General features: G+C 43.0%; 1 protein-coding gene across 5 annotated transcripts in view; it reads left to right on the top strand.

Moving 5' to 3' along the window:
• LOC139631948 (rho guanine nucleotide exchange factor TIAM1-like) overlaps positions 1-24,230 on the top strand; it is a 45,619-nt gene extending 21,389 nt beyond the window's left edge. For 4 of the 5 annotated variants that reach the window (XM_071496631.1, XM_071496634.1, XM_071496632.1 and 1 more), the window contains exons 2-27: positions 961-1,052; positions 1,181-2,102; positions 3,143-3,599; positions 4,025-4,197; positions 4,451-4,675; positions 6,192-6,377; positions 7,795-7,941; positions 8,084-8,158; positions 8,611-8,781; positions 9,009-9,113; positions 9,587-9,668; positions 9,944-10,030; positions 10,758-10,970; positions 11,527-11,627; positions 17,428-17,613; positions 18,968-19,036; positions 19,379-19,504; positions 19,624-19,732; positions 20,526-20,705; positions 20,816-20,934; positions 21,022-21,130; positions 21,280-21,338; positions 21,539-21,644; positions 21,770-21,857; positions 22,009-22,181; positions 22,758-24,230. In XM_071496631.1, coding sequence (XP_071352732.1) covers positions 1,191-2,102; positions 3,143-3,599; positions 4,025-4,197; positions 4,451-4,675; positions 6,192-6,377; positions 7,795-7,941; positions 8,084-8,158; positions 8,611-8,781; positions 9,009-9,113; positions 9,587-9,668; positions 9,944-10,030; positions 10,758-10,970; positions 11,527-11,627; positions 17,428-17,613; positions 18,968-19,036; positions 19,379-19,504; positions 19,624-19,732; positions 20,526-20,705; positions 20,816-20,934; positions 21,022-21,130; positions 21,280-21,338; positions 21,539-21,644; positions 21,770-21,857; positions 22,009-22,181; positions 22,758-23,302 — 4,803 coding nt within the window. In that variant the 5' untranslated portion in view covers positions 961-1,052; positions 1,181-1,190 and the 3' untranslated portion in view covers positions 23,303-24,230. Of the gene's footprint in view, positions 1-960; positions 1,053-1,180; positions 2,103-3,142; positions 3,600-4,024; positions 4,198-4,450; positions 4,676-6,191; positions 6,378-7,794; positions 7,942-8,083; positions 8,159-8,610; positions 8,782-9,008; positions 9,114-9,586; positions 9,669-9,943; positions 10,031-10,757; positions 10,971-11,526; positions 11,628-13,466; positions 14,595-17,427; positions 17,614-18,967; positions 19,037-19,378; positions 19,505-19,623; positions 19,733-20,525; positions 20,706-20,815; positions 20,935-21,021; positions 21,131-21,279; positions 21,339-21,538; positions 21,645-21,769; positions 21,858-22,008; positions 22,182-22,757 lie in introns of those variants that run through there. The other variant, XM_071496635.1, reaches the window with a different exon arrangement.
• The last annotated feature ends 3,560 nt before the right edge of the window (positions 24,231-27,790 follow it).

Below are 27,790 nucleotides of genomic sequence, written 5' to 3'. Positions count from 1 at the left end.
TGCATGCAGCAGCAGAAGGCGTTGGATACACACGCAAAAACATTGCACCCCCTCAGTTAAAGGGTCTGTCCTGAAAGGAGGGGGCTGCACATCAGGAGGACAACAACAGCCACAATGTGGTTAGTTAATCTTCTGTCCCATCTGTTGATGATCCCAGGCGAGGAACAGGACCTTTTTTGGAGCAGGCTCTCCAGCCTGAAGGCAGGTAGATGGAGTCCAAATGTGCACTGTGGGGAAAACCTATGAGCCCCCTCCCCTCCTGCTACCAGTCCTCTCTAATGCAGGAGCCAGTGCCTGAGAACACACAATACTACATGGATGGTTCACTTCAGCTCTGAATAAGTCATGTTCACTCAGGCTGTCACAGTGTTCATATTGTCATTACATCCCCCCCACTTCCCACAGCCTCCGTGCATGTCGAAAGGGGCTGAGTGGATCACTTCCTCTGTCCTCTGGTGGTGTTCATCGAGCTAGCTTGACCAAAACTGGCTCTGTGCAGCAATTGGTACAATCAGTGATTTAAATATGAAGGCATATGATGTTTTCCATCACAAACTCTTGGTCAGGTAATCATGCAGTGATCTTTTCACGTCAGTATCAAGGAGGTTGTTTCTTGAATCCACATCTTGGATCCAGTTGATGGACGCTCAAACTTGCTTTAATTTAACTGATCTGTGTCTCTTGCTCATATAGTTAAGTCGTGTGGATCAAGCTGTGTCTCACGGATTGCGCTCTGTGAATGTGTGCAGGGATCTTGGGCAAAACACAAACAAGACTAACTTTGTGTTAAACTTTTTGTTGACTATTACATAACAGCAGAAGCAGATGCATAAACATTACAGTGTTTACATATCCAATTTAAGCTGCAGATTTCTTGAAATACAAGCCAATATTAAACAATATAGTTAATCTGAGGCACAAGTCTGATATGATTTCTCACCTGGATGTCTCTGTTTTCAGAGCCCTGTGGATTGCACCAGCAGCCCAAGGACCAAACTGTCTGAAGAGCCAGTGACAGACAAAATGCCAGAAAAATCATTACGATCTTGCAGGTAGGCTAACATACAGACACAAATCTGTCATTTGATCACGTCAGTTGTAAATGATTCATGATGTTCCTGGATTGGTTTAATATTCTTTTTTTGGTGTTAATTCAAGCTGTATGTCCTCTTCTGTTCAGCCTCTGAATCATGGGAAATGTCGAGAGCCAGAATGGGGACCATGGCCTCTATGGAAACGAGCGTGGCTATTTGTCACGTAAGCACATGTCTCGGTCTCTTCGGATCTCCAACAAGCAGTCCAGACGCTCTCGACATGCTTCATCAGGGAAAATAGAGCACAGGAACTCTGAGACGAGCACGCGCTCAAGTAGCACCCCCAGTATCCCACAATCCCTGGCTGACAATGGCCTGGAACCCTTCAATGAGACAAATATCCTCCCAGACTTTGGAAGCCCCATTTGGGTGGATCGTGTGGCCATGAATCTGCGGCCTGTGTCCTTTCACAACGACCTGGCCAATCCCTCAGTGCACATGAATACAATGCACATAACTCTTCCTGGCCCCACTGCAGAGGAGGTGCAGGACGAAGACGCGTACACGGGCGAGGTGACGTACCTCCAGAAAACCCGGGATGGGACCAAGGAGACAGTCAGCTTCAAGAAGAAGAGGTCTAAGTCTGCAGACATGTGGCGAGATGACAGCCTGGAGTTCTCCCTGTCAGACCTCAGCCAGGAGCACCTGACCAGTACAGAGGAAATTATAGACGCTGCCAACGAACAAGACTTGACTGACTGCGAAGGCCAACTGCAGTGCAGCCCCACAGAGTCCACTGACAGGGCAAACTCCCTGGATGAGCTGTACAGTCAGAAAAACCCTGCCCGCAGGCAACCCCATGGCCGCTATGCCAAGTGGCACGATGCCAACAGGGCTATCAGGGAGGGCGAGGACGATAAGATGCTCTCCCCGTCAGAGGAGGATGGGAACACTTACGGTGCATTTACCCTTCCCTGCCGGCGTTCCCACTGCCTGTCCGAGGGCCTGAGCAGCCACCAAGCCGCCATGTGTGCCAGCATGCAGGGCAGGAGGGCGCAGACTATACAGGTAAGATGAAGAGCATTTTCACATTGTGCTGATCACTTACACAACTAGTTTAGGACAAATTCAAATGTGGCGCAGTTCACAGAAAATGGAACAAATCATTTTCTCCATCCATCAGTATGTCAACAACAAATCTATTTGATACCCTCTAACATCAGTGAAAGTAGTCAGGGTCCTGAACTGCTGAGGCTGTGTCATGGCTCTTTTGTGCACGTTAAACAGAGTATGAAAAGCTGTGCAGAATCTTAATGCAGTCTGGTGGCATCACCAATAAGACAGCACCCCTCATTCATTTTTTTTTCTCCCCTCCCTTTGTATGTGAGCGTTTCCTCTGCTGCATTCAATTCCAAGATAATAAGCTGCTGGAACAGATTAAGTGTAAAAAGAAATCTTGTGTCAGGGGAGCGATGTGTTGTTTCCTGATGAAACTGTTGTTTTTCTCAGGAGAGGAGACTGTGATGATGGGGGGGGGGGGAGGGGGAGCGGAGCTTAAAGTCACTCCCCGTTTGAAATGCCTCAGTCTTTTGTTATGATAATGGGGGGGAGGCCTGTGGAAGAGTGTAACAGTAAAACGTGTATGGTGGCCCTGTCACTGCGGGGTACCGTCAGCCCTGGTGAATGGAGCTCTGGAGCGCATGATTGGGTCATGTGACCAGATGGAGATACTGAGCTCGGTGTAACCCCCTTCATCTCCCAGGATCCTTTGGCCATGTGGGTAGGAGAGGGCAGACCCCGCGGTGCCACAGGGAGGGCAGGCTGTACTCGCACAGCACTAGACGCTTTGCTGTGAGTAATTAATTTTGAGGAGAGCCTCAGGATTGAGCGACCCGTGGACTCTGGTTGGGCCTCTGTAGTCAGTTTCTGCAACATGTTTGCTCCACAGGAATGGCTCCATCTCAGTAGATACAGGATAGAGCCACGGAGATAGACAGCTCAGTTGTCAGTCAGGGTAGGAGCTGTTGTTGTATGGCTGCCTTGTTAGTGATGAAGGAAACGTGGCTGCCATGCCGTCTCACCTGTCTTGTGCTTCTGCCGCGACGCAGGATGTCACAGCCGGGGAGGGCAGCGAGTACGAGGACAGTGGCATCGACGGGGTGACGGTGGAGGCAGAGCACCAGTCCAGACGCTACAAGACCATGTCGGCCTCCTTCTCCGTGTGCTCGGCGCACGGTAGGGGCATGTTCGCCGGCAGCGACAGCGGCAGCAGCAGCGGTGGCGGGGCCAGCGAGTGCGTCCAGGGTGTGTACGAGAACTTTCGTCAGGAACTGGAGATGAGCTCCTGCCAGACTGAGAGCCTGGAGGAGGCAGGGTCGGCCTTAAGTGATGAGCAGAGCACCATGAGCTCCGCCTACCAGTCTGACCCGCTGCTCAGTGTCGCCCAGGGGATGGTGCGCAAAGCTGGCCGGCTCGCTGTCAAGAACTTCCTCGTACATAAGAAGAACAAGAAAGTGGAGTCAGCCACAAGGCGCAAGTGGAAGAGCTACTGGGTTTCCCTGAAAGGTTTGTTATCCCCTTAATGTGTCCATAGCATTTACACTTTATTCCATATTCTCAGTGTCAGTACAGTTTAGTTTGGTTTTGCTGACACACAGTAGCTTATGCAGAAATACTTAAAATGTCATCTACTTCAACTAGGCTCAGTAAACCAAGCTTTAATTCAAGCATGATATAGAGCCCATCATCACATTTTATGCCACCTGACTATGCTTGAAATCAAATCAGTTCTCTTATGATCATGACGGCCCCTTTTCTGACAAGTCAGCCATGCTGCACTTCTTTATGTTGGCCACTGGAGAGCAGAATTAAATTGCTTCAGCTTCTGGCTTAAAGAAAAAAAATAAATATCAGAGTTATTCTCTCCAGCAAGTGTCTCCAGCAAGTGTCTGTGTTGTCAAGAAATAAATGTATTGTTTGGGTTTTTCCAGGTTGCACTCTGTTCTTCTATGAGACTGATGGCCGTTCGGGGATCGACAACAACAGTATTCCCAAACATGCCATTTGGGTAGAGAACAGTATTGTCCAGGCTGTACCGGAGCATCCCAAAAAGGACTTTGTGTTCTGTCTTAGCAACTCCCTGGGAGATGCTTTTCTGTTCCAGGTAAAGAGAATTACAGCTTAAATGTCATCTGATTTCTAAGTAAGTGAAATTTCCCCTGTGGGCAAACATTACCTTGACCTATATGTGCTCTGTTTCCTCTCCTTTCATGCTCTCTGAAATTCTGATTTGCTATAATTAGCGGTGAATCCACACAGGGCAAGCGAACAAAGAGCTTTTTATTTTGAATGTCAAGGAGCTGATGTGCAGGTGTTTAACCTCTGACCTTTTCGTTGTCTTGTTGTCCCCTGTGCAGACCTGCAGCCAGACAGAGCTGGAGAACTGGATCACAGCCATCCACTCAGCATGTGCCACCGCTGTTGCCCGCCAGCACCACAGGGAGGACACGGTGCGGCTGCTTCGCGCCGAGATCAAGAAACTGGAGCAGAAGATCGACATGGACGAGAAGATGAAGAAGATGGGAGACATGCAACTGTCTGCCGTCACCGACACCAAGAAGAGGAAGACGATCCTGGATCAGGCGGGTTTTATTGTCCTTTCTCACTTCAGCTTGTCTCTCACTGAGGTGTCACATGTCAGGTGATTGTGTGGGGTTTTGAGAAGTATTAAAGTGATTGGAAGAGTCTGCAAATTTGATGGGTTCTCTGAGGAAGAGGGGAAATAGCAAGCACACTTAGAAAATCACCTCAGAGAAACATATTAAACATGTTTTTTAATGTATATGTATCTGCAATCTCATTGCTGGCTAAATTCACACTTCCTCTTTCTGTTCCCAATTCAGCATAATAAAAGAACATAAATTCAAAAGTTCAGGGCAGCAAACTATATTTGTCCAGAACATTTTATATATGTGGATGACTTCAAAGTCTGATGTAAAATATAATATAGAAACAAAATGGTCCGAGCAGCTCCCTCAAAACATGAAAAAGCCAGAACACATTCACATTAGTTTAGTATGAAAGTACAGCTGGTGTTGGGACCATTTTTCTCCACAGCAGTTTTTCCCAGTTTTTAGTGCAAACCAACCTATTTACCTATTAAAAACTTTGACTGAGCAAGCCACAAAGAAGAATGATAAAAAGGTCAAGGACAGGCTGTGTCAGTCTCTGATTTTAGTGAAGTAGCAGATAAATTCGTGGAGTATCACATCAACACAAGAGCCCTTGCCGTCAACCTGCTGCTGCTTTTGTTAGGAGTCTTAGGAGTAGGAGGTCTGCTCCAGGATTAACTTCAGCTTCACTTAAGAAGCAAACTGCTGTAGCAGGATGTCTTTCACTCTTCCTGGTCCATGGCTATAGTGACAATAACGAGAATTATTTTCAGACCCTATTCAAGTATCGCACAATAAGTAGGTATTTCAATGTCAGTATCCCCTAGTTGTTCTAATGCAAGAAATAGGAGCTGAGGTAAGACGCAGAGGGAGGCACGAGGCGATTAGATAACTGATCTTGGAGGTATCATCTGCTCGATGCACCTATCAACCATCATACTGCTTTTCATTCTTATTCTCTAAATTAATTGCAAAGCTCATATTGACTTTAATCGGTCTGTTTACAGAGAAGAGAGATCAACCGGCCTTTGTTTGGTCAGTTAGGTAGTGCCTGCTTCTGTTTGGCAGTGTCAGGTTTCACATTGTGCAGAGCTGAATGGTTATAGGCCTGCTTCTTAGAAAGCTGAAACACTCCCAGCCTCTATCTGCCAGTGGAATGTGCAGTATTGTCTCTTTCTCGTCTCTGGGCTACTTGGCAGTGATACAGAGCCCTCCGCCATGGCGCTGGCCGCCTCTTCGAAAACATCAGAGCAGGACCGTGACTAGGGGGGGGGGACGCTCCAGTGAATAATCACAATGTCCTGCTCTACTGCCCCAGTAAACATCAAACCATTAGGCACGGAGAGCACAGATTGGCAAAACTTTGAGTGAACTGGTAACAGAGCTTCTGGGGGAGGGAGCTTCTCCATCTTGGTCTGAAGTTGACAATCAAGAGCCTTGATGAACAATTAATTGGATGTGTTCCTGTGTCCCTCTCACTCTGCAGATCTTCCTGTGGGAGCAGAACCTGGAGCAGTTTCACATGGATCTATTCCGCTTCAGGTGCTACCTGGCCAGCCTGCAGGGAGGAGAGCTGCCCAACCCCAAACGCCTCCTGGCCTTTGCCTCTCGCCCCACCAAGCTAGCAATGGGCCGACTGGGTATATTCTCTGTCTCTTCCTTCCACGCACTGGTAAATATCACCTCATGTTTATTTAATGTCTTTATTTAATCTGGTTTTATGAATCAATGTCATGATGCTTTTTCATTTTATGTATTTACATTTTACATTTGTATGCAATTTGCTGGAGCCTTCATAAATGTGAGTATTCAAATACTCACATGTGAGTATCGGTGAGTATTTGAGGGATCAATATCTTGGTCAAGTACACTTCAGCAACACAAACTGTTGCAGGGATTAAGCCTGTAACCTTTCAGTTGTAGAATGATCCCTCTCAACACTATGTTGTCCTTTATATAAAGGTTCCTTTTAACTGTAAGCTGAGCAAGCTACTACATCTCCTTCAAAATACACACTGGCATCATTGAGTACACCTAGTGACTCTTCGTGCAGGGCAATTGATTCCAGAAACTAAAATGTGTTGTGTCAAACCACTTTTTCCCCACAATGACTGCTATTTTGGAGCAGGGCACATGTTTGGGAGGCTTTGGTTCAGTTCTGGCCTCCCACTGCTGCGCGAGGGTTACGCACTCCACTGATAAAAGTACTGGTAGTGCAGGAAAACGTCTATTTGATTTTTATAGACCGGTATGCAGTTCAGTGAGGTACTCTTTTTCTTTCCCTCACCACCAACGCAGTGCCGCAGAGCAAGTGGGTGTTTGAGCTGCGAGATGGCAGGGTGGGATGTCTACCAAAAGACACTTTTCACACCTACTTTTATTTTATCTTTCCTCCATTTTTATTCCTCTCTAATTTGCTCATCTCCACTTCCAAGAATACGCGAATCAGCGTTATGTCCAAAAACGGCTGAGAAAAGTTGACAGAACAAAAAATGACAGAATGAGTGCCTGGGTTAGGATTAGAGCATACTTGCTCCGACATGCACAGAGCTGCTTTTAATGTCTGCTTCAGCGCATTTTTAAAGACCTTTTACTTTTGCGTCCTCACAGATGAGTAGCCTAGAAATGCCAGGTTGTGTAAAAAAATCAGTATGAGTCCAGTGCTCATGAGTGAAATAGACAAGACAGCTCTATATTCGTATATAAAGTATTTATCAAAGTAAAGCCCGTGGGACCTCTTCTGCTCATTTTATTCAACCAGATTGGTTAGTTACGGACATGTTGGTTAGTTCAGCTCATGGAAAACTGGTCATGAATATTTTACCAAACCTCAGTCATATGTGCTAATAACATTTTGAACATAATTTTCTTGTTCTTGTGTCACTTAAAAAAAATCTTTTCTTTGTCAGTTAGGTTAAATGGGACCATTTAAAAAAAACTATGTCGGGCCCTAATGTTGTTAATATGCTGTGTACATAAAATCAGTAATGGTTACCACATGTTTGCAAAATGTGACATGAGGTCGAACAGATTGTTGTCGGTCTCGTTTGCTGTGTTTGAGGCCTGACCGAGCTGTCATGTTTTTGCAGGTGGCAGCTCGCACAGAGACCGGAGTGAGGCGGCGAACACAGGCCATGTCTCGCTCCTGCAGCAAGCGCAAGAGCAGGTTCTCCTCCCTCTGGGGTCTGGACACTACCTCAAAGAAAAAGACAAAAGCCCATCCCACCATCAACCAGGTCTGTGTCGAGTTTTTCCAGGTCTCATACAGATTTATTTTTAAGTTTCAAAGCTTTGCTCTTTTTGCCCTTTTCCTCAAGCGCTTATCCTCCACAACTGCTTGAATTATGACCACTTATGATCTTGTTTTTGTCGCTGCAGGTCTTTGCTGATGGTGAAGAGCCAGTAAAAAAGCCCGTCGATGGCATATATGTTGATCCTGCCAAGGAACACAGAGTAAGGAGGAGTCGTTCATTCTGTGTTTGCATAGGTTTGACAGTGGGGTGTAGACCGAGCATGAGTGGGAACTTAATCAACTAAATCTTTAGCAACATTAATGTCAATGACAATATTAGCTCTCTGCGTGTATCCCGAGTAAGCAGCAGAGCAGAGTTGCAGCTGCTGCAACAGCTGCTCAGGCGCAATAGAAGTTGTAATTTTTCTTTCATTCCTTCTAAGCAAATTTACAGTGATGTACTGTGGTCATTGAAAAAAGTATTGCAACTGCTCTGTGGGTGTATTAAGATGGAAAGCACGGGTGACAGAGTGTTGTTTGGCAAGTGATTAGTAGTGTAATTATCAGTCATTTTAATTAAATCTAAATTTGCAGTAAAACATGTTTACGCATGAAAAATGAATCTTCTCTGAAGTACCGGCCTGAATAAGTCTCCTAATGTCTCTGTTCACAGAAAGGTGAGGAGGGAACTGTGAAAAGCCTTCCACGGCCCAGCACCGAGAGCGACATCTGGGTCCCTGACCACCTCACCCCCTCCTGGGTGTGTCTGCCAAATGACCAGCCGGTGCTTACCATCATCCAACCAGGAGAGTCGGCGCTGTGCGTTCTGGAAACCATCTGCAAGGTAACGGCGCCCACACTCAAATGACCTGCCCTGACCTACAGTTCAGGTTGCACTCCAGTGATGAATGCATGACAAAAGGCATAAAGATGCACCTTTAACTAGATAAATAACAATTTTGCAGAGTCGGGAAGGTGAGGAAAAACATGTCTGACATTGTTATGGAAGAATCAGATATCTCAGTGCTGTGATGCTGGGTAAAAATCCTCTGTTTGTCCCTTTGCCCACAGGCTCACCAGCTGGATCCCACCAAGCACTACCTGCGACTCAAATTCCTCATCGAAAACCAAGTGCAATTCTACATTCCCAAACCAGAGGAGGATGTGTGCGACTTGGTATGTGACTTCCTGCTCCCGCATGATGTTGTTCCTCCTTCTTCCCTGGGCTGTTTAAGATTCTAAAGGTCAAGAAACAGATTTAAAGAAATGCCAGTGATTGCACTGGAATGTGCGAAGAAACTCAATATGCAGGAAAATACAGACATGAGAGCATTGTTGTGAATTATTAATAGGTTTTATACTTCTGTCCTCTTGATTTCATGTTTTCTCTGGCAAACCCGCCTGCTCCATGCACCAAAACATAATCTATTCATGAAAAGCCTTAATAAAAATATCCGTAGTGACTTTTGCATTTACATCATATTATAATGACATGGACCTCCTGCATACAGGCCCTGCTAGAGCTGCTTTGTATAAGAATACAGAAAATTAACGTGCTCTTTCCGTGCTGTCAATAACCCACCCACCAGAATATGAATAAAGTAGGTTGTGTTTTCAGGATTTATATAACTTCTTTTTGTTCTTCACAGCTTTACAAAGAAATCGAGCTCTGCTCCAAAATCACAAAAGTAGTCCAGTTTGACAGAGATGAGTCCTGCATGATCGGTTACGGTAGGAACCATTTCTATCTTCCTGATGATTATTACAACTGATGATGGGATTTTTGTTTTCAGTTAAGATGCTGTAATGAAGTCAGTGTCAAATATTCCGTATGGGATTCTTTTTTGGGTGTAATAATTGCTTTACTTTGACCTATACACAACCTTTTTTTTTTTTACAAACTTGTACTACACAAATCCCCCTGATGTGTTTTATATAAGAACCCTTCTTCTCTCTCCCCCTCTCCTTCTCTTCTCGCCTCTCTGCCTCTCCTTCCCCTCCTCCAGGTTTCTCCATTTCAGTGGTGGAGGAGGACGGAGTACAGCAGCTCTACATCACTGATGTGAAGGCGGGTGGATTAGCCTTCGCCAAAGGTTCATTACCCTTCATTTCCATCAAATGAACTCCCTTCAAAGACGCACAGTCTGTCTCTCTACCCTGATGAGTTACTGCTAGAGCAAAAATAATCTGGGGAGCATTGGCCATATTTTCCGCTCTTTTTACATACGTTTTCAAAATGGAGCATTTTTCTCTCGAGGTCAGAAGACGTTTTTTACAGTTTCTCTTTAGAAATGCATTAGCGAGTGTTTATTCAATAGGCAGGGAAGGCTTCAGAGAACACAGCAGTTCTCAAGGGCATTGATTACTATAATCATAACCACACTGCCTCTCACTGGCCTTTGTGAGGGGTTGATGCTGAGTAGGACACCACACCACAGCTTTTTCCCATTGGTATCCATGCTGCAAAGTTAGACTCAAGGGTTGAGTGAGGTCAGAATATGCTGGAGTTGATCACAGTGCAGGCAGAGCACTTGCTGTGATGCTGCCCAGTGGCCGACATGGGGCACAGATAATGGGTCATGCATGTGGGTCTGAAAGGCAAAGAAAATATGAATGATCTCCATACTTAAATTGTTTGTTTTGGTTTCATACAATATGTCATCTCATCATCTCAATCAGGAGTTTCATGGTCGGTTATTCGCCGCTGAAAATGAGATGGATTGTTATCACCATCTCATATGTATATGGGTAAATAGAGAATGTTTATCGTGTGCTTGGAGGCGTGACAGAATCAAAGCTGACGGTGTTCTCATTCTGCAGGTCTAAACGCAGGGGATGAAATACTTCAGCTGAACGGAAAAGACTCCCACAGTCTCAACTTCTCTGACATGAAGGCAGCGTTCTCTCAAGCATCGCTGGCTTTGACCGTCAACACCCTGCCTTCTGTGGACCGCCGCCAGCTGTGCTACGTGCCCCCGCGCCGCTCAGACGCAGAGGAAGATCTCTACACTGACATCTTCTCCCAGAGTCAAGGTGAGTCTGAACGCCAGATACAGACGTCCATCTTAATGTTTTCTCTCGCCCACTCATTTAAAACTTCACACATTCACAGCAGAGTTTAACATCAAAATGCCATTTCACAGAAATCATGCACATTGTATTAACACCCTCAGCTGCCAGTTGTAAGGTCATGATTACCAACGCACAGTGATTATGCACCTGTGATCACTTCATACCAAAGGATGCTAAATGGACCAGAAAGGCAAAATTAGACAGATCTCAACCTCTGGTTTTTCTTTGCTTCTGAGAAGAAGCGACTTCTTGCCAGTGTCCTTAGAGACACCTGTGTCACTTATGCAAACATGGTGAATCTTCGGGGTCTTAATTAGGGGGGACAGGCGGTTCTCAGCTGCGGGTTGCAGCCTCATTTTGTGGATTAGACTCCTAAAGTCAGCAGGTTTTACACAAAGGTCTCAAATGACAAGGCGTGGGCAGTATTTCTTATGTACTTCATACAGCGCTTGCAAAAACATATTGATCTCGCTGAAAGGAAAATGATGCTCATGCCTGACTGTTTGCTTTGTTGCAGAGGAGATCCTGGACGACGGGGTGGGACTGTTGCTGGAGAGCTCGGGGGACAGCCTGGACGAAGACTCCGAGATCTTTAGTGAGTTTGATGAGTGCAGAAAGGTAAGAGTGCCGTTTCATTATTCATCTGTGGAGTCTGATTTAATATCATTACTGAAAGCATCTGACAGCACATCTTTCATATGATGTGCTGGCTCCTCGCTGGCTTGTTCCCTGTTCTTGTCCTCCACTCCCCCCCCCCCCCACCCCTCCCCCACAAACTCTGTTATTATGAAAATAGCACTGAAGAACAGTTTGCTTCACCACACTTTGAAGCACCATCTGTTACTGGCTCAGTTTATCTTGTTCGGGAGATGTCCATGCTTATTCTACCCAGGTGTTAACCCCATGCTTCTCCAGACAAACTCTACGTTAAGTTTCTTTTTTTTTTTTTTTTTTATGACAAACACCTGTTTCAACCAAGTTCCTCTGCCATAATGAAATCAAAAAGCGCCTAAATATTAATACACACCTAGATTGCCGAACGAAGCGTATCCTATGCTTTCGAGACTCGGGGGAAGATGAAGTATTCACATGAACGTAACAGCTAAGTGATGGGTGGCTCTTTGATTAAGCTTGCATTCTAATTGCTTGATTATGTGTGGTGATTAGGATCACGCTACGAATGGAGATGCTTTCATTTAAACTCTAAATGAATAGACAGACACAAATTACAAATGACAGCACAGAGCAAGACTGGTAAGACAAGCGAGTATGGAGGGAAAAAAAAAAAAAAATCAAAGACCTACATTTTACTATTGAAGTGCTTTGGCTCACAGGATGACTAATTCTTCTTCTGCTGTGTAAAACAAGAGCTTCAGAGTGAAATGAGAGTAATTCAGTGGTATTTGAAGGACAACTGGGCTCGTGCTCATGAAACGCAGGATGAAAGGATGGCGGCGTCTTGTATGTTAGTTCATCTCTTATCAAAACACTTTAATTACTCTATTCTTCACCATACCAGCTGGAGTGAAGGGCTTGTTGTTGGAAGAAATCCAAGGATCAGTGTGAGGTTCTCAGTCGTCACACTCGCTCTTCAGATTGTGGTCTGGTCACATTAGTGCTCTTTTACCTATTCTCTCTTAAATTCCACCATTTAACTTCTGCTATTTAATTAGACATGATGAATCAAATCTTGCGCCAGGTTTAGTTAATTAGCTGTGTAATGATTGATGATGATAATAATAATAATACTGTGGATATGTAGTACTCCAGTATAGCAGTGGTTTTAGGTGGTGGTGGTTTTGTCCTATTAAATTGCGCCTTTTGTCCTTTTCAACTCCTTTCTCTTTGGGGGCAAGATGTTTGAAGATAAAACATGAAGTTACAGGCTTGGTGTTTGTGTAGCACTGAAAGTATTTGAGAATGTCTGCAAGCTCTTACACTGATTCATCAAAGTGCAAGGATGAGTGAAGCTTTAAGACTTTGTGTCTGAAATGTGGCAATGATGTCTGGACTCGCACCAGCAGCTCACTAACAGAACAAAATGACACAAATGTTTGCCAATTGATCCGCTTTTGGGCTGTCCCCATTGTGTACACTATGATGACCGTTTATCCCTAGAACCTTTTGTTGCAACAAATGTTCCCACAGTCAGTGACAACTTGCAGCAATACCAAAAAAGCTGGGAGTTTTGTTTCCAAAAATAACAATGTAGTTGCTTTTCGGTGGTCAGTGAGTCATTGTTATTTATTAATAAACCGGAATAACCCCTGAAAATTTTATTTTCATTTTGCGATTTGGAACAGAGACAAACCTCTCTCTGTCACTGCACTAAAGGGCAAAAAAAATTCATAGGCTACCGCTACGTCATCGACATGGTAGGGAAAAACAAAACAACAATTTGCATCATAGCCTTCATTCCTCCGCTTCTGGGCCCCTTTGTTCTGGGATTTATTTCGCTGGTCATTGTTTAGTCGTGAAGCTTCAGTGCCAAACATTCAGAGCAAGTGCCTCTTCCCAGGCTCACCATCTGGACTTCAACCAACCACAGTGAGAACTTCACATTGAAGAGGCAATGCCACCAGTTGCTCCACCGGCTGTAGACTCAAGCAATGCAGTGCAGTTGCAAGATATTTTGTGATCTGACTAACACTCAGTTATTACTGTACTTTGCTATTCACTCTCTGTATGTACAAATTTGTGCCCTCTGTCTCGGTGTTGTGTTTGCACTCAGAGATAGAGGTAGTGATCGTGATCTAAATGTCTCTGCGTTTGTATTTTCCCTGATTTTTCTTCCTTTATTGATCAGAACAAGGGCATCACCGGAGCACATACCCTATTTGATTTACTGGCTATTAAATACATTTTGGCACTCCTCAACATTTCCTGCTCTCCATTTCCTTCCTGCAAAGCCTCCCACGCCAGTTGCTCCTGCGTTCATCCTCCTATGCAGCCTGTTCAGTTGCAGCTCCCCTCTCCCCATCAATCTCCCCCCATTCCTGAAATTCTGCATTTATATTCTACTGCGGTGTGGCTCACGCAGCCAATCCTGCTCCACCGCAACCTTGAGGTGGAGACTCCTTCCCTCCTGCTCCTTTGCTCTCAAGACTCATTTACAATGCTGCCGGAGTTGGCCAAATCGCTCTCTCGCTGTGTGCCTGAGTTTACCCAGGCTGTAAAGAAGAGAGAGAGAGAGAGAGAGAGAGAGAGAGAGAGGGAGGGAGACAGAGAAAACAGCAGAGTATCAGTGACAGAACTACAGCAGGGCGAAAAGAAGGGGAGTTGGAAGGCTGTAAGTGCTGGTGGGCGGAGAGGAGGAGGCAGAGCAGCTTCACTCATCCTTCATCACAAGCAACACAGCACCTTCTTTTTTTTTTTTTTTTTTTTTAAATGGAAGAAAGACAAGAGGGCTGAGAAATGTGTTGGAGAGGCGCAGTGTAGACTTGACTCTTTCCAAAGCCTGGAGTCTCTTCCCCTCTAGCACTTGAACAAACGCCGACTGTCCACCTGCGCCCGGCTATGTCCGTGCTGAAGTGGAGCAAGCACAGCAAGCGCTCCTCAGACTCCATCTATGACATGCTCCATCTGGTGAGATTCTTGCCTTGTGTCACTTTTTCTTTACCTGGTTAGTTCTTGCTGCTGCTGTGATAGGTGGTGAGCTGCTGCTGCTGCTGCTGCTGCTGCTGTTGTTTTATTCCCCTGAGAGTAAAACACCCTTTCCTTCTCTGCGTTTCTTACACACCTCCTCTTGGCTGCTACAGACAGACAACAGGAAGCTGTGAGTCACCGTTGTGTCGCAGAGTTGCCCCATAATCGCTGGAGTGTTCCACAGGATGCCAAAATAAAACGCTGCATGTAGGCGCCGAGTTCTCTGCAGCTCTGACCCCAGATGACTTGGACTGTACGTGTCTTTGGACAAACCGGCCTGACCGTGACTGTTGCATGCAGAGTTTTCTCTCTTGGCACCCCGAGCTGTGATCTCAGGCTTATCATAGTTTCAGAGAGCAGACGTGCAGTCTCCTTCCTACACCATCATCAGTGCTTTCATGCTTTGAAACTGGTTTTAATCTATATTTCATTTGCTAGGGGAAGCGCTCATCTCCCAGCCTCTCTTATCTACATATTGTTCTTTTCATGTGATATTGAAGGCTTTGATCCCCCCGCCCTCTTCCCTGTTCTTTCTCCTCTCTCAGCCATGTCATCACTGTCCATGCAACCAAAAGCTGCCATGGTGTTAATTAGCCTCGTGAAGACTATGACTGTACTGTGAGTGTCTTACCAGGCTCTGTAAATCTGGATGAGCTCAGTTGATTAAATGGGCTGATTTTTTTTTTTTTTTCTTCCCCTTTTCTCTTTGCATTACTTCTTTTTCATATGGGTTGCAAACTCGATGTGTGATGCTGCTGAGTGTGTCCTTGGTTTTCTCACTTCTTTGCTTTCATACTACAATTGAACTATTTTTGGTTGAATATACAGTATCTCACCACATGAGTAGAATACTGCAGAAATGAATACAGTCACAGGAAAGCTGTTGATGTCTGACATATTTCTTTATGGATGCTAATGAGGCAGATCCCAGTTGATCTACCTTTGACAGGTTCTCTCATGCTACTGGAACCCACACATGATGCTGCTTATGAATTTATTAACAAAGGGGAGTTTCCGTTATTGACCTTTACCAGGCCACTCTCTTCATCCAAATGGAATAGAATAGCCTTAATTGTCATTGTATAACCAGTATACAACGAAATTAGGAGAGCCTCCTCAGTTCAGTGCATTCATAGGAGTGTATCATAAAAAAGTGCATCACAGATAGAATAAAATGGTTGTAGAAATAACGATTACCCATATGCACATCCTGTGTTTATTCTAACTTGACTTAATCAGGACAAACAACATTAAGGAGGTTTCACGAAGCTGCTTTCATTACAGACTTAAAAAATTAGAAAATTAACACCAGTGCATTGGTGTAAATTGCATTTGCAACATCACATGTACAGACATTAAAGCACCTCACAGTTCATCTGTTGATCTGGGAGCTGCCTGATTATTTTTGGGAACATTTTCACAAAGGGACAAAAGGGCTGTCGTGCCTCACATATGAATGTGTCTGTCTGATTGGGTAACAATGCCGCTAACCATTGTCATTTTCAAATCTGCATGAGAAAATGTGTGACTGTCATTTGATAGCACAGTGTTCTTCCTTCGTGCTGTACTTTTGCATTTCTTTTTTCTCGTCCTTTTTTTAGTGAAGGGTGGAAAACAGGACATCAAGGCTATGGTTGTTTCTACCTATCATCTACTTAATCGGAAATTTTGAATGTGTGTGTGTGTGTGTGTGTGTGTGTGTGTGTGTGTGTGTGTGTGTGTGTCTGTCTGTATATCACAGTGAAATGAGCTATTCAGTTTTGCATTTGCACTTCACTTCATTTCTAATATGAAAAACGCCAAGTTGTTTTGATGTCCTCAGTTGTGTAGACTGATAGACCAGGAGATCTGATCTTAATTAAGATTATATTTTTAATCTAAGAATCATAATGTTCAATCCTCTCCAGCTGCGTGGAGGCTATATTATTATTCTCTCCCAGAGGAGCCTGTAGGTGTGACAGGATAAATTGCTTCTGTCTGGCCTATAAAAATCCTTATATTACCAACCACAGACCTCTCAGCTCTCTATTATGCCCTCAGTGGTGTCAGTACCTGCTAGTGGTTCCTGTTGTTCGGCCATAACTGTTTATTCCCAGTGACTCTCTCAATTAATTTTTATGTATCATCTACTGTTGAATAAAAAAAAATCTATTAAAAGCTTTATCATCAAACAAAATAAAGTTGTAATGGGTGTCAAAACAGTTTGTGCTTTCTCCTCTGTGTTTGTAAAAAGCCAAAATACCCTCTTGTTGTTATGGGTGTTGAGGCTGTAGTCTGTTGCAAACAAAGTAGACTGTACTAGTTCAGCCATGCAGGCTGGTGCTGAGTGGGGTCTATTTTAATCCAAAATGATAGTCTAATGCACATCAGGGCCAGTCTCCACGGCAACCCATACTGTATGTGGACAGACAGGGTTGTGTGTATATTTTGATTCTGTGAAAGAGATGAATCATTACACCACTGATCTGTCAGTAGGAGGAAAACACCAGGGAAAACGGGGATATGAGTGAAGGAGAGCGAGGCGGAGAGTCATTGTTATGACAGACTGAAAATAGACCAAATTAGTGCAAATGATTTGAGCTGCCTCTCTGCCTCTTTCTAGGCTCACTCTCTGCACAGTCATGAACCTGTGCACATCAGCTGGTGGAAAGTGACAGCTGCGAGTTAATATTCGGGGTGCTGCTTCTGCACTGAATGATCAATATTTGGATATAATGACTTCAAGTCGGAGTTATGTAATTTAATCAATTTTTTCCTTTCCTTTTTTTTGCAGAGTACAGAGCAGGTCGCTGCTTTCTGTCGCAGTCTCCATGACATGAATCCCTCGGAGTGTGTGTCCTCTTCGCCTAGTCCGGATTCACCCTTCCCACCTCCTGCAACTCCCCGGCAGCTCTCCGATGCCGACAAGCTCCGCAAAGTCATCTGTGAGCTCGTGGAGACTGAACGAACCTATGTCAAAGTCAGTATCACTCATCTTACTTGTAAGAGGCAGATGGTCTTTGTTAGTGTGCGTGTGTTCCTTCTGTCCATCGATCTGTGTATCCGTCTGCCTCGGGTTGTGTTAGCCCTACGCATTACCTATTCCACATGTCCAATCCATATTTATCTCTGTGTCCCAGGAGACCTAAGGGGACACAGCTGTGCCCTTGCCTAGATATTGCCTAATCTTTTTCTGCCTGATTATAGATGTGGCTCAGTGCAATAACTGGGTTATGGAAGGCGTATAATGGGATAATGTCCAGGCTATCTAAAATGTTATACCTCATTACAGGGGGCACATATGTACTTATTACAGAAATCAGGAAATGGGCATGATTGATGGTGGATTTTTGGTGGACTTGGGCTGTTTGTTCCACTTACCTCGAGACATGTGGCTGCATTTTATGTGTCTGTGTGTGCAATTTGCAGTAGTGTCACTTGCAGTTCAAATGCTAAGGTAATGTAGGGATAGAAAAAATTATTGAAATACTAAAAGGAGAATGACTTTAACTCTTTGGGTAAATCAATATCACAAAGGTTGGTCATATTAAGTAAGTGCTACTTAGCCATATTTGCCAAATACTGTAAACTACATACCTATGTCACTTCCTTGCTGGTGAGTTGAGATGCAGTTTGTTTTTGGCATATGTTGTTGTATTTTTTTGTATTTTTTATTTTATTTTTTTAACCAATTTGGGCACCAATGATTTTTCCTCTTTGGGGCTTTATTAAGCATCTCATGTTACTTATGTTTGTGGTATTATATACTTCAGAATTAGTCCTTTTCCATATGATGCTCATGATTTTGTCTATTCTATGTTCTATGTTATCTTCTAAAAAAATATTCACAAGATGGACAAATCTCCTTTATGATCATTAAAAAGAAGTTAGGAAGTTAATTGAGTTTTTTTATTATTATTATTATTAAATTGAAAATACCAAAAAATGACATGTAAATTGCAGTGCATTGTTTTGTTAGACCACCAGCCATCCTTCTTTTAGTTAAATGGTCTGTTACTCAACTTTTTGAAAGCGCTGCTACTTAATCGCATGGGCTTTCTACAGTTCAGCTAAGGTATCTGTTACCACAGTCATTTATTTAATTGGGTTTCCATATGGCTCCCTTCCCTTTAAAGTGCACACAGAAAGGCATCCACCGGCTCCTCTGTCTTTGATCTTGGAGGGACACCTCAGGCTCATCTCAGTACCTTAAATCACTGTTTTGTTGCGAGGAATATTCAAGCCTCGTGTAAACCTGCATGTTTTTCACGTGTGTATTCCACAAAATGACATGGGCAACCTTGAATCTCACATAATGCACTCTTGTCTTGCAGGATCTCAATTGCCTCATTGGGAGATATTTAACCCCACTGCAGAAAGAGACCTTTCTCACTCAGGATGAGGTATGTCTAATTTTCCCCACGAGCCTGTGAGGGGTAGTTGGTTTTTAAATGCCAGAACTGTTGATATATTCTAAGAAAAGTGGGTTACATAATCATATGAAGAGTAGCTATGTACGAGGACAACAGCGGTGGATGATGAGAGCGAGAGCGAGAGGGGGAGGTTTGCAAGTGCATGTTTTACATCCACTTGCGATAATGAGATTCGTTTGGTTGTAATATGTTTTGAACATTTCCAGGTTCTCTAACTATAGCAGGGGACTAGTATTGGATGCACCACACAAAGAGACATTTTTCTTAACACTGTTGTTATTTTGACTTTGCTCAAATGCTCTGCTCCTCTAGCTGGATGTACTGTTTGGGAACTTGCCAGAAATGGTGGAGTTCCAAGTTGAGTTTCTCAAGACCCTGGAGGATGGAACCAGACTGGTTCCAGATCTGGAGAAGCTGGAGAGAGTGGATCAGTTTAAGGTATTCTCTCCCTGTTTCTGAAGCATACACCAAAAGACGTGACTGGCAACAAGCATTGAAAAACACCCATGAGCTCTTTTTAACTACTGGTTGGGTAACTTCTTTTCCCTTTTTCACAGAAAATCCTCTTCTCCTTGGGAGGCTCTTTCCTGTACTATGCAGACCGTTTTAAAATCTACAGTGCTTTCTGCGCCAGCCACACCAAAGTCCCCAAGGTCCTCGTAAAGGGTGAGTGAATGTGCTCTTGGGTTGACATTTCTTCTTGGCTCAAAGGAGAGCATGTATTTATCCATCAACCATCTGCCATATCCTGCAAGGCTCCATAAATCTGCTCTGTGTAGTTGTCAGCCAGACAGTTGTCCATTTGACCTCTGCATACTTTCAAGCTGGTGGCTCCCAGGGCAAAAACAGCCCTGCAACATTGAATGTTGTTATATATATATATATATATATATATATATATATTTAAAAAATAAAAAAATAATGAGCAGTGTTGAACAGCTTGTTCTCAAGCTAGTACACCCACTCCCTTTAACACTCAAGTGGATGGCTTTGTTTGCTGCATTTACATTCAATGACTCAACTAGTTATTGGCCACAATGAGTCTGATGAGGTGTTACTTGGGTAAAGCTGTTTTGAAAGCAGTAAACAGATTATTCCTGCCTACTTGTGGTTGGCTGCTCTTAGATAAAACGACTCGTCTATAAAAAAGTATGAAACTGTCTCGGCTATAGATCATTTCTAATGCACGACAAAGTGAAATATAAATACCGACTGACTGTTTGCACAAGATCAATGTGTTTACACCACGGTAACCTGAGTAATAATTAAGCCAGTTTCAAATAAGTACAAGCTTTCATTATTATGAATTACATAACCAAAACTACTGGAGTAAGCTCCTAAAGAGTGGAATCATGTGTGCATGCACACACATCAGCTATGAAAGGAACAAATGGGGGGAAAAAAATTAGATAAGACATGTGGACGAGTGGCACTAAGTGTTCTTTATTGGTCATTCCAGCCAAAACGGACCCTGCTTTCAAGGCCTTCCTGGATGAGCGCAACCCCAAGCAGCAGCACTCTTCCACCCTGGAGTCTTACCTAATCAAACCCATCCAGAGGGTGCTGAAGTATCCCCTGCTGCTGAAGGAGCTCTACTCGCTCACAGACCCAGACAGTGAGGAGCACTACCACCTGGATGGTAAGACCCACTCACATGGCTGACCGAGGAGATGAAATCCTTTTGACAGGGGAGAACCTGGGCGAATGCTTACAGTCACAACAATTCAACTCTAACCACGTTGTTTGCAGTTGCCATGAAAGCCATGAACAAAGTCGCCAGTCACATCAATGAGATGCAGAAGATCCACGAGGAGTTTGGAGCAGTGTTCGATCTGCTCATCACCGAGCAGACCGGCGAAAAGAAAGAGGTACGTTGGACAAAAGTGGCACGGCTCAGCGCTCTCAACTAAAGCACACATGTGGAGTGACAGCGGGTGTTTTGTTGCTTTTGCCAGGTTGCTGATCTGTCCATGGGTGACCTGCTACTCCACACCAGCGTAACTTGGATCAACCCTCCTGCCTCCTTAGGAAAATGGAAGAAAGAGCCCCAGATGGCTACATTTGGTTTGTCATGATTTTCTTCCGTTATTATGAAACAAGTATGGCTTTAAGTATTTTCATGTCCGTTGTTCTCCTATACTAAATACTACCGTTTACTTTTGTCTACTTTTGTAATGCTTTCAGTTATGACTTATGTGTTTGTTTTTTTTTAGTCTTCAAAACGGCTGTGGTCTTTGTATGCAAGGACGGGTCCAAGCAGAAAAAGAAAATGGTAATCTTTTCACACAAGCCATCACCAGCATCTAAGTCCATTTAAAATGTAACCAATTTTTATCACAGCATTGTAAATTTACAGCCCATTGGGTCACATGTAAAAGCATCCCTAAAGCTGATTATACGTGGGTGCATTTAATTTCACAAGCAGAGTTTCATAGGGGAAATAAATATGATATATATATTCCTTTATTATAGGGTGGCTCCCACCGAGTCTCTGTGTCTTCAGATGAAAAAGACCCTTTCCGATTCCGTCACATGATCCCGACTGATGCCCTTCAAGTCAGATCCTTGGCAAATACAGGTAAGTCAATAAGTCAAATACTGTATTGAAACACTGATTTTCTATTATCCCAAATCCAGGAATTGTTTCAGAAAATCTTTTCAGCGTGCTCTGTGCATGGGATCACATGTGACTTGTTCCCTTAGATGGCGAAGGCTCTGCTGTGTGTGAGATTGTCCACACAAAGTCGGAGTCGGAGGGAAGGCCAGAGAGGGCATTTCAGCTGTGCTGTAGGTGAGGATCTCTACTAATGGAGGCTGAATTCCACTCCAGATTGAAGCTTTTGTGCCTCTCAAAGTCCTGTGTGCTTTTATGCCTCTGAAAGCCCTGTGTGCTGGTATCTACAGAGTGACAAACTGATAATGCGCCCTTCTATCTCCCACAGCTCTCCAGAAAATAGAAAAGACTTTCTGAAGACAGTCCATTCCATCTTGAGGGAAAAGCACCGCAGACAGCTCTTAAAAACAGAGAGTTTACCCCTCAACCAGCAATATGTGCCCTTTGGAGGAAAGCGCCTCTGTGCCCTGAAGGGAGCCCGTCCCGCCATAAATAGAGCAGGTAAATGCCAGTCTGTGGCTGCATTCACCCTACAGCTCCAAGTGTCCCAATTTTGAGTTTCTTCCTTCTTACCTGACACAGTTAGGAAGCTTTGTTGTAGTGTGAACTGAAAGAAGGGAAAAATCTGAGTTTTTCATATCCGGTTTCAGCCAAAATTATACATTTAATTAACATGTAGAGACATGTCTGCACTCAAACAAATAACAGGTAATACATTTTTGGAAAGGTAACAAACAGGAGAATATTCTTTGGAGTTTCCCTTGAACTTCATTTCATGCTTTTGACTTCTATTGATAGTTCCTCTCCAAGTCATTTTTCACAACACTTATTTTTGTATTTTGCATTGTAGGTAGAATATTGTAATACTCAACTCAGTTCAGTACTTCGTTAAATTCTATTATCTACAGAGTGACAAGCTGGTCATCAGTGAATAAGGTTTTTATTCCTCTAGTCCTAAAAAAATGAATAATACTAAAGTTATATTACCAAAATCCAAATTAATGTTCTGAAAGTATTGGTCCTTTCTATTATATATGTTTTTGATCTTCTGTTTTTTTTTTTTTGTTGTTTTTGCAGCATCCGCCCCAACCAGGACTCTAGGCAGGCGGAAGCTTGTGCGCAACCGTTTCACGATTGACACCGACATAGTTTTTGATGGCGAACCCGAACAAGACCTCGTTTCACCTCAAGAGCCCGACTCAAATCGGCTGCAGCTGGAGGAAAAACCAGATCAGCAGCTGCAGCAGCAGTCCGAGGTAGCAGGTGACACAGACCGCTGGGTGGAAGAACAGTTCGACCTAGAGGAATACGAGGACCAGGAAGAGGTGAAGGAGACAGACATCCTGAGTGACGACGATGACGAGTTCTCTCAGACACCCAGAGCGCCATCCCCTGAGGCCGACCTAGAGGCCACTGTCATGGCTTTGTCCTTGGAGGAAACAGAAGAATGCAAGAGCCTTAAGTCCCCAACAGCCAGCGAGACCCATGACATGAAGCTGGTCGACACGGAGAAGCTGAGCGCTGTGAGCGACGACAACGCGGAGGATGAAAAGCTAAAGGAGCGGGATGAGATTTGGGTACGAAGGGAGCAATCAGGTTCATCCCCAGACTGTGGCACGTAAAAAGCCGAAGAGGACAGGCAGACAGCAAATGTTTTATCAGCTTTACATGAGCTCCATAAAGATCAGACATCAGTCTTCACCAACAATGCATGGGCATTGACGTATATCACACAGCTAGTAGAAGATATATCCTCCCTTACCTTACTTTTGCTGACTGCTTTTTGTACAGGTAAGAGCATCATTGGAGCAATACAGGAAACCAGAATGAGGGAGCTCTATCCCAAATCAAATGCTGTTACATATAAGTCGAGCGTAAGCTTTGAGAGATGAACTGATGGTACAATCACGGAATCTAATCAACTGCTTTGAGTGGCATGGTTTGCACATTTGGGCAGCAATCTATAGTCCTGCCTGCTGTTGCCAAATTTGGGTATTGTAAGAACATTGATATTTGTTTTGTCTGTGTGACTCAGAGATATTATCATAGTTAAGGGCTGTATATTATTTGTCCTTAAAGAAATAGAATAAATAATTGCAAAGGACAGTATTGTCTTGCATCATTTACTGTACTTGTACATTTTCATATGAATATACACTGACATGTTTTGGGAGCAGATTTCCTGGTTATGTATAATATATGATTTTGATCTCTTGTTTTACAGACTTAAAGCTATCTTTTTAGCCTGGAAAATATTTTGTTTGATCTCTTGTTACATTTAATAGTGGAATTATGTAATAGCCTCCCCCCCATGTCACAGAGGCTTGGGGATTGTAATTTGTTTTAACTTAACATAATCCTGTTTTACTTGAATTTGCATTTGCTGTTTCATGTATTTTTATTTACTGTGAAACCATTTTTTTGTTGTTGTTTTTTTTTTTGTTTTTTTGTTTTTATCCTTTTTGCTCTTCAGTATTGTCATTCAAAGAACATTCAGCATTATATTCATTCTTAACATTTCACGTGCACATTCTGTATCGTAGAGAATTTGCACATCAGCTTCTTTTTAAAAAGGTCTTGTGTGGTCAAAAAGATTGTTCACTGGTAATGGATTACAAAGCAATGTTTTTTTTTTTTTTTTTTATTTTATTCATATGTAAATTAATTTGTCAGCATAACATAAGTAATCATTTTTTCACAAAGAAAGTCCAAATTTGCTCGAGCAATCAAGGGGAAAGACAGTATGCCTGAAGAGAGAAAGAAGTCATACTTGTAAACAACTCATTGTGCTACTAAGACTGCATTTTTATTACTGTGTGTATATAGAAAAATGTATTGATATCATAATAAATACAGTTGTTTCCTACTTATAACTCAAAGCCCCTCTCTGAAGTGATTCATTGGTTTGTGTAGTTTTACTCAACATTCCCTGCAGCTCTGCACATATCATCCCTGCAAAGCAATTTTATGATGTGAGACAAAGGCATAAATGCAGAAATGTGCTCTGACACGTTTGAGACCGACAGAGCTGGGCAGCTAATCAATGCTCTTCTGCCTCAAAGCAACACCCAGAGAAAGAATGCAATTGCAGAACTAAAGGGGGGAAAAACTAAAAACCTTTTAAGACATTACGAGCCACTTTGTGTGTTTGCAAGCCTCGGCTGATTAAGTGTCTGAATGATGGTGAAGGAGCTCAAAACCCAATTATCACAGAAAGGATAAAGGAATGTCTGCAGTAAATGTAAAAAACTGGGGGGAAAGTCATGCTCAGTCATACAGTAAACACCTGGGACATGTTAATATACTGAAAAGGGAAATTATCAGAAACGGGAGACCTCATGATGTGTACAATGAAGGTTGTAATCAGTCCATTGATCAGCAATTACTCCTGTGGCACTCCCATAAATTGTAGACGGTACAATACAAAGCAGCTACAAAAAAACAGTAACGTTTGGTCAACCTCATACAGTTTTTTAAACTCTACTTCTTTTCGAATATCTCTGACTCAATGCTCATATCTGGGAGCACGTTTCTCTCATGTTCATGAGGCTCTACTTGTGATTCCCCCTTTATGCCTGGCTTCATTGTGGTTTTTGGGAGCTGAAATTCTAGTGCATCAGTTACAAACACTGCAAAATAATGTGACAAGAGGAAAAGTGTCAAAATCAGGATGCCAATCATAGATCACTGCATTAGCAGAGTTGAACAGTAGCCCTCCATTTCCAACCTTCTGTTAGAGCAAAGATCAGTTTCAATAGCATTTTCAAGCTGACAGGAGGCAGCAGGGCTGTACGTGCCTTAGACACTATAATCTATGGTTCTCACAGCCCTATCTCCTCCTTTATGTCTCTGGGCTCTGTGGACATCCTGACACCCAGGCCAGCCTGCCCCCCTCTTACTCTTGTCAATCACCACCCCCACCACAAAGGCTCTGGTGCTCCTTCAGATTGTAGGTGCATCCAGGTTCTCAGGTCAGAGACTTTATACAGAGGTAGAGCGGATGTGTTTGTATTTGTGTCTGTATGTGTGTGTAGGTGTTTCTATGTTTGAAAGAAAGAGAGAGGAGCAATGGGCACGGACTTGCAGAGATGTGTGAGGTGGGAACATTTTAGGATTCCAGCCAAGTCTCAAAATGAAACTTTTATGCTAACTTTCATAGCTTATGTATCCATAAAATAATTATTAACTGCATTTAAATGTATTTTTTGTATTTTGATAAGCTGAAGTAATTGCTGTTTTTGCATTCTCTGCCAACAGAATAGTCCAATTACCTTCATTACATTGTTATTTCATTGGAGTTACGAAACTAGTTGTAACACGATCATAACTAAATTGAAGCACTAATATTTTTACTAGATTTTCCATGTATTCTGATCATTGTAATCATTAATTACAATTCCAAAATTTGTGGTTTATTATTTATGAAACTATTTTCTCGAGACTGACTCGAATACTGGTCCTCACAAGATAAAGGCGAAAGACCACAAAGCTCTGCATCAAGGATATGGTGCTGAGACGGAATAGAGTTGCTCTGCTGATGCCCTTACTTTGAAGGAGCAGACTCGTATCTTACCCTGATTCATGGACTTCTCTATTTGACTGATCAGATCATTTCTAAATCTTAAATCTGAACATGAACACTGAATTAAAAGAAGCAGACAGGAGGAGGAAAATGGGAATCACATGTAATTACATTTCTTTGAATTATTTCCTGTGGTCCAGGAATGTGCACTCATGTCTACGTACAGCAGGTGGCAGCAGCCTGTTATAGCTGTACGTCCCAGGCTGTACCAGCACACTAACTTAAACCTTTCTGTGTATTCACTTACTTCCATTTAACCACATCATCATTGGTTTTTAATCAAATCCATCTCAAATCAAAATCCACCCCTGAAATACTAGCACCTTAGAGGCCACATCTCTACAGATATTGCTCCACAGTGCAGATTTGATGTATTTGACTTAACAGCTCTGGGTTTGTCTGTGTGACCATATTTGTTTACATTTAAAGCAGCCAAGGATGTGGTGACAGTATCACTCAGCAAACCTGCTCAACTGGCTCTACAGTTTCTGTTCCTGTCTTATGACCTAGCCTGCTACACACATCTCTCTCTCTCTCTCTCTCTCTCTCTCGCGCTCTCTCTCTCTCTCTCTCTCTCTCTCTCTCTCCATTTCTCCTTTTCTGTCCATCCTCCTTCAGAAACAGGTTCACCAACATAACTTTTTCCAGACAAGCAGAAGTTCTTCCTGAAAAAAGGAGTGGCTCTTGAGAAAGTCTGTAAAATCCCCCACTGTTTTGACACATTTCCTCCTCATGTGAAATTAGGACATGAACCTAGCCTAGAATTTTTAGTCTTAGTTAAAGGCTTAAGTAAATTAAAATTGTCATTTCCATGGCAGTATAATCACCTGTGTCTATAATCTATCTAATAAGTGTATATTCATTTACAAGTTACAATATGTAAGTCTACTCTATATGCAGAGCAGCTGACTGATGATTGATTTTTACTCATCTCTTTCTAATGAGTATGGCCAAAGTGGAATGAGTTTTTTTTTTTTTTAACTTAGTTGAGGAACACTATGTCGATTCTTCATCCTTAATGAAGAGAGTTAATGAGCCTCACACTTAAGCCAAATAGATGTTCACAGATCTATCTACAAACTCCCCAGAAAACATTACATTTCAAGTTGATGCGCGTCAAAGATGCTGCGTATGTGGGGCTTGCATGGAAAATAATGGGTTTGGTTGTTGCCAACTCATGCTGTTTCCTGGGACAATGATATATTTCACTCTAGTGTTGCTGGCTTATTTAAAAAAAAATAAAGACATGATGTTTAAGATATTTTATATTGCCCTCATTTTTCAGTAGTCCCTTTAACCATCATGGAAACTGAATGGAAGCTGAATTACTTGCCACATCATGTAAATCTGTTCACTTTGGGGTAAGTTGGGTACAGTATGGTAACTGAAACTAGACTTGCATGACTTTTAGTGTCATGCTCTTTTCATTGGTGCCTGTCAGGCATGACGAACAATCATAATAATTGCCAAACATTTGATTATCTTGATTGTCAACTGAAGACGAAACAAACACAGGGTAGTATTACTG

The sequence above is a fragment of the Trachinotus anak genome, unplaced genomic scaffold (assembly GCF_046630095.1).
Source record: "Trachinotus anak isolate AG129_WGS33_773 ecotype Australia unplaced genomic scaffold, CSIRO_AGI_Tana_v1 ptg000014l, whole genome shotgun sequence".
NCBI classification, from domain to species: domain Eukaryota; kingdom Metazoa; phylum Chordata; class Actinopteri; order Carangiformes; family Carangidae; genus Trachinotus; species Trachinotus anak.
The sequence above is the reverse complement of the archived record's forward strand: the minus strand, read 5'-3'. Positions and strand labels throughout refer to the sequence as shown.